Raw genomic sequence first — 6,235 nt, forward strand, 5'->3', positions numbered from 1 at the left:
GCTGATTCCAGTTCAGAAAGATTATTATTTGAAAGAAAAGGACTTTCTATCTTTGGTTAATGCTGTTGTCTACTAGTTAACACACATTAACTAGTAAACAATGTAATCCCAAACTGCAGATCAGAAGGAAAAGAACCAAAACCTTCCAGCAGCAGTAAGAATAAACACTTCATTACATTTCTGGAACATTGTTAAATATATGTAACAGTTTTCCTTTATGACAGAAACTATAGAAATATGATTGTACACGCAAAACCACCAAAGCATTTTGCAGTTATGACACAACAATGCAAAAAAAAAAAGAAACATAACTTTTTTTTCATTTTTTTTTTTCAAAACACATATTTACATGATCCTTTAGTTGTACAATATCCAATACACTGTCTCTGTATCCTGAGTGACCCAGCAGCTTCTTAGCGAGGTGGAGCTCCAGGCTGGGGGGGGGGGGTCTAGCGGGAGTCTTCCCCCATCTCGGCCTCTCTCTCTGGGAACAGGACTGTCCTGAGGATGGGGGCGTAGAAGGGCCCGAACACAGAGCGGTTGAACTGGAGGATTTTCCCGAAGGAGGAGGCCAGCGAGGTGAGCTCAGCCCCCACCAGGCTCAGGGCCTGGGGCGGGGACGGGGCCCCCTGCTGGGAACCGGCCTCCAGCGTAGCCTGCAGGTAGCCCCGGACTCTCTCCCCTGGGACGGAGGGAGGGAGGGGAGAGAGGGAGGGAGAGAGGGGGGGGGAAATGGGGAGAGAATGATGGAATGATGAGGGGAGTGGTGGGGGTGGTAGGAGAGAAAAGAGTGAGGGATGGAGGGGAGAGAACGATGAAGAGACAAGGGGAGAGAGAAAGAGAGAGAGAGAAAGAGAGAGAGGGAGGGGGCAGGGAGAGAGAGGTGGGTGTGGAGCACAGGGTGGGGGGGATGGGGAGATGGAAGAGATGAAATGGAGAGAAAGATGAAGGGAGAGGGGGAGGGAGGGAGTGATGCTATATGACTATCGATAGTATTTATAACAACAATGGTGTTTATATAACAATGGTGTGGTGAGGTTATGACAAAAAAACGCCCCCCACCCACCCACCCCCACCCCCACCCACCCCCACACCCACACACACACCCACACCCACACACACACCCACACACACACACACACACACACACACACACACACACACACACACACACACACACCCACACACACACACACACACACACACACACACACACTCACTCACCTAGGAGTTTGCGGACAGGGTTGTCAGCCTCCCCCAGATCTGAGATCTGTCTCTTCAGCAGCTCCAGTCTGTCTCTGTCCAGCTGGACGCTCCTCTCCTGGACGCTCCCCTCCTGGACGCTCCCCTCCTGGACGCTCCGCACCTGCACCAGCACCTGCTCCGCGAGGCCCTGCAGCGCCCCCTGCAGGTCGCAGCTCCTGGAAGCAGCACAGAAACAGTGACACGTGGCCCCTCCCTCAGGGTGGACGAGGAGGGCTGGAGAACAGCAACCAACACAATCCCTGGCAGAGAGGCAATCTAAACATCTATCACTGCCGATCTTTCAGAGAAGGTGAACTGCTGCTTACTCTTAGTGTTTTATCTGCTCCCAGTGAAAGCCAGGATACAAACTAATCTCTTCTTACCTGCTGTGACTGCCCTCCAACAGGGCAGTGAAGGTCTTCTTCAGTTTACCTACAAACCCATGCTGGGAGGAAACAGTGCCCCCACAATGAGTGGTGGTCAACAGAAGTACTGCGGCTTCCAGAACCAGCAGATTCAGACTCCGACCCAGAGAATCCAGACGGACCCGATCCATCACAACCGTCTGAGAGAGGGATAGAGAGCGAGAGTGAGAGAGAGAGAGAGAGAGAGAGAGAGAGAGAGAGAGAGAGAGAGAGAGAGAGAGAGAGAGAGAGAGAGAGAGAGAGAGAGAGAGAGAGAGAGAGAGAGGGAGAGAGAGAGGGAGAAACAGATAGAGAGAGAGGGAGGGAGACAGTGGCACAGAAAGTAAAATAAACAAATCTAGCTATCTATTACTTTCACATGCACTGTCAAATACAAACACAATCTAACTGTGTACATTTGATCTCAGAACTTTGCATCATCTCCATCTCTGCCCCTGGGTGGAGGCCGGCCTCTCTACCTCGGGGTAGTTGTGGTCCTGTGGGTCCCAGCGGAGCAGGTTCAGGCAGGCTTTGTTGAGGACGGCCGTGGGGCTGACTGGACCAGGAGCACCATCAGGCGGGGGGGAGACCCCCTCCGGTCCCGATGATGAGTTAGATACGAACTCTTGGGCAGCCCCTCGGAGCCATGCAGTGGTGCGGTCCAGAGAGGCTGGGGGATGAGGAGGAGAGAACTCAGGTTTCAGAACTGTGGTTTTATGAGCTAATAAAGTTCTGAAGTCCTATCAATGATCCTGCCTTGGGTTTGAGAACCAAGAGAGTCTGACATTTCTTTGAAAAACAGGTTTAAAGAGAAAAACTCTTTACATCTGGAGACGTAGACCCTCACCTGGAGAGACCCTCACCTGGAGAGACCCTCACCTGGAGAGACCCTCACCTGGGGAGACCCTCACCTGGGGAGACCCTCACCTGGGGAGACCCTCACCTGGAGAGACCCTCACCTGGGGAGACCCTCACCTGCAGAGGCCGTCACCTGGAGAGACCCTCACCTGGCTCCTTGTCCAGGATCTGCTGGAACTTGGTCCGCTCGTACTGGACAGCCTGCTGGAGCAGGTGTGGTCTCAGGTTCTGGACGGTGAAGTTCACCATGTCGGTCTTCATCAGTCCCAGCACACGCAGGATCTCCCTACAGCAGCACACCAGAGCCTTTCACATTCAACTACAACATTAAGGGATCCTGTGCCATCAGTGTTGTAACAATAATGTATTCATGTAGCAGACCCTTTTCAAGAGGGTGTAGCACGCTACACCCTCTTGATCGGTCAAATGCTCTAACCACAAAGCTCTACCCTCCCTCATCCACCTCAGGGAACGCCTACTGCCCCTGTCCCTTACCTGAGGATGTCCACTGGGTCTGAGAGGCCTCGCAGGGCCCGGATTTCTGGGTCCCGTACGGGGGCACAGAGGGAGCCCATGGTGCTGGTGACGTAGGCGGCCAGGCGGGGCAGGTCCAGGCCCCCATGGAGGACCTGCTGCTGGATCAGAGGCAGGTCTAGAACCTCGTCCAGCTGGGCGCGCAACCTGGCATGGCCAGGCAGGAGCAGGGAGAGGAGGGTCTGAACACACACAGAGACACACACACACACAGAGACACACACACACACAGAGACACACACACACACAGAGACACACACACACACACACAGAGACACACACAGAGACACACACACACACGTTCACACAGAGACACACACACACAGAGACACACACACACACACAGAGACACACACACACACGTTCACACAGAGACACACACACACAGAGACACACACACACACACACATGTTCACACAGAGACACACACACACAGAGACACACATGTTCACACAGAGACACAGACACAGAGACACACACACAGACACACCCAGTCAGTTATCATAAAAAAAGTCCCACATTTGAAAACAAACTTCCAGCCTGTACTCACAGCCTTGACCTCCTGAAGCAGGGTGACAGCATGGCTGTAGTCTGGAGGGCAGCTGGACAGCTGCTCCTGGAGAACGTCCCAGAAGGCTCTGTGAACCACCTCCTTCACCTTCCCCTCCACACTGAGGACCGTTTCAACCACAAGTATTCATGAGGGCAACTGGGCGTTCTTAAGGTATTTTAATTAAATTCACTTCAAAACATACAAACGTTTCTATTGCTGATAATTACGAATGATCACAACCATGATGTGGTTGATGGGTGGAGGGCTGTGTGACACCCCCTACCTGTCTTTTGGAGGGCTGTTCTGTCTGAAGCAGAAGTCTTGGTTCATCACGATCTCGTGGGCCAGGCTGAGGTTGGAGACGCAACCCTCCAGCTCCGCCCGCTCTGGTAAGGGGTCCCCTTAGTGGGGCTACCTGGGGAGAAGCGGGGGAGAGGACGAGGGAGAGAGGAGAGGAGGGGGGGGGGGTGAGGAAGAGAGATGGGGAGAGAGGGAGAAGAGGAGAGAGGGAGAGGAAGAGAGATGGGGAGAGAGGGAGAGGAGGAGAGGAAGAGAGATGGGGAGAGAGGGAGAGGAAGAGAGATGGGGAGAGAGGGAGAGGAGGAGAGGAAGAGAGATGGGGAGAGAGGGAGAGGAGGAGAGGAAGAGAGATGGGGAGAGGAGGAGAGGAAGAGAGATGGGGAGAGAGGGAGAGGAGGAGAGAGGGGTAAAGAGTGAAAGGGAGGATGAGAGGCACTTTCAAGGATTGATTGACTGTAACAGTTTAAACAGTAATTAACAGTTGTCTCTTTAGATGTAAATATAAAGAAACATATAGTTTTATGTTATTTTTATTTTCTTTCTATACATCTGGACTGCTGTAAGGCTGCAATTTCCCCTTGGGATTAATCCAGTATCCTACCTGTGGGAGAGTCCAGTTTCTGAAGACAAGGTATGTCGATCGGTATCTCTCCACCCGCTTCTTTTACCTCGTTTACATTCGGCATTGTAACTGGATTCATTAGAAGAGTTAGTTGACGTAGGTGTACGGAATTGACAACGTTCTTACATTTAAATACAACGGGGTTATCAACAGACCATTTATTTGTTAACTTTTCGGTCACCTTGAACTACCTCATAAAAAAAGAGGAAAAAAAGTTTTGCTTACCCCCACGTTTGATGATGTTCAATTAAATAAAGTATGTGAGTGTTTGGCAAACTGGTGTTTGGCAAAAATTTCGCTTGCATTCAACGTTGGTAGCGTATTGAAGAATCGTTATGTCCGGGGTCGCAGCGCTGTCAGATTCAAACCAGGAGCGAACCATTTCACAAAGAGGGGACATAGCTACATTATTCGAATATCGGCATTACACCGAACCGAAGTCAAACGTGCCACTTCCAAGAAGGTTTACGTTCACTAATATTCCGCGGCAAACAATAATCCATTGTGTGTTTGTGTAATTTGTATTTTAATTAACTACAGTATTTTTTCTGGTACGTTGAGTGGGGCAGGGATTGGCTTATTCCAGACTCAAACAAAAACAGAGGGCGTGCTTCTGACACATTCCACCGGGTTCCGCCCCCAAGACATTGCGACACTAGATCTGTTCTGTTGAGCAAGAGGCATTATATCGCTGCCTTTGTTGGCACGGGTTCGGTAAAACAGACTAGTAGTGACAGCTCCCGAAACATCCTTCACAAAGATTGACACAAACACACACACACACAAGAAGACCATGGCTTTATGTTGCAGATTATTTATCATTGGAAAAAAGTTTGCATTACAAATTCGTTCTTTGATAAATACAGGCATTTTACAAAGCATCTCAAACAGTCAAAAACTTCGTTTACCATCACATGACCACAAAGTACAAACAGACAAAGACCAAGATAAGAACTTTATAAAAAAACACAAAAACTCCCTTGAAACGCGACAATATTTACACATTTGCATATTTCAAAATATTAAACAACACCTTTTAATATAAAACATGAATAACTTAAAAAGCAAAACACAGGCATGTTATTCCTTGATTCACACATTCAGCAGTCTCTTCTGAAGATAGCGTTGGTTGGTCATTTCCATCTGGTTTAGGATGTCCTGTGACTGAGACCCTTGAGTATGTGTCTCCACCCAGGTCTGTACTTCCTGTGCCACCTCCAGCACACATGGCTTGAACAAGTTTGGACGCATTTGGGTAAATCACTTTGGAGGGAGAGAGAGAGAGCAAGAGAGAGAGAGAGAGAGAGAGAGAGAGAGAGAGAGAGAGAGAGAGAGAGAGAGAGAGAGAGAGAGAGAGAGAGAGAGAGAGAGAGAGAGAGAGAGAGAGAGAGAGAGAGAGAGAGAGAGAGAGAGAGAGAGAGAGAGAGAGAGAGATAGATTGAGACAGAAAAAGTATCTTCCCTTGAAAACGAGAACTAAGGAGCATCTTTTGCAAGAGAAATAAACAAGTGCTTCTCAAACGTTTAGTCAGGCCTCTAAACAGAAAAACATTTTTAGCGCCCCCTCCCATTTGAACTACACCCTCTTCTAACCCCCCCTCCCATTTGAACTACACCCTCTTCTAACCCCCCTCCCATTTGAACTACACCCTCTTCTAACCCCCCCTCCCATTTGAACTACACCCTCTTCTAACCCCCCCCTCCCATTTGAACTACACCC

General features: G+C 49.7%; 1 protein-coding gene across 2 annotated transcripts; it reads right to left on the reverse strand.

Moving 5' to 3' along the window:
• Positions 1 to 5: 5 nt before the first annotated feature.
• On the reverse strand, positions 6 to 5,083 carry LOC134029549 (T-complex protein 11 homolog). 2 transcript variants are annotated; one of them, XM_062473713.1, is made up of 11 exons: positions 4,742 to 5,083; positions 4,496 to 4,585; positions 3,878 to 4,009; positions 3,592 to 3,712; positions 3,003 to 3,223; positions 2,657 to 2,793; positions 2,129 to 2,319; positions 1,629 to 1,810; positions 1,367 to 1,421; positions 1,225 to 1,336; positions 6 to 682 (listed from the first exon to the last, which is right to left on the reverse strand). In XM_062473713.1, the coding sequence occupies exons 3-11, from the start codon at positions 3,922 to 3,924 to the stop codon at positions 450 to 452; spliced, it is 1,299 nt and encodes a 432-aa protein (XP_062329697.1). In that variant the 5' UTR covers positions 3,925 to 4,009; positions 4,496 to 4,585; positions 4,742 to 5,083; the 3' UTR covers positions 6 to 449. The 2 variants fall into 2 exon arrangements, with proteins under 2 accessions (XP_062329697.1, XP_062329689.1); XM_062473705.1 differs by having other exon boundaries at positions 1,225 to 1,421.
• Positions 5,084 to 6,235: the final 1,152 nt, after the last annotated feature.

Source organism: Osmerus eperlanus, chromosome 1 (assembly GCF_963692335.1).
Source record: "Osmerus eperlanus chromosome 1, fOsmEpe2.1, whole genome shotgun sequence".
Lineage (NCBI taxonomy): Eukaryota > Metazoa > Chordata > Actinopteri > Osmeriformes > Osmeridae > Osmerus > Osmerus eperlanus.

Bases quoted from the DNA above. Each gene is read 5' to 3' on its own strand.
- LOC134029549 (XM_062473705.1), bottom strand. From the start codon at position 3,924: ATGAACCAAGACTTCTGCTTCAGACAGAACAGCCCTCCAAAAGACAG. The intron at 1,422-1,628 runs GTAAGAAGAGAT...TGCTGCTTCCAG, and splicing joins TTGGAGGGCAGTCACAGCAG to GAGCTGCGACCTGCAGGGGG. The intron at 683-1,224 runs GTGAGTGAGTGT...CCTCCGTCCCAG, and splicing joins CCCTGTCCGCAAACTCCTAG to GGGAGAGAGTCCGGGGCTAC.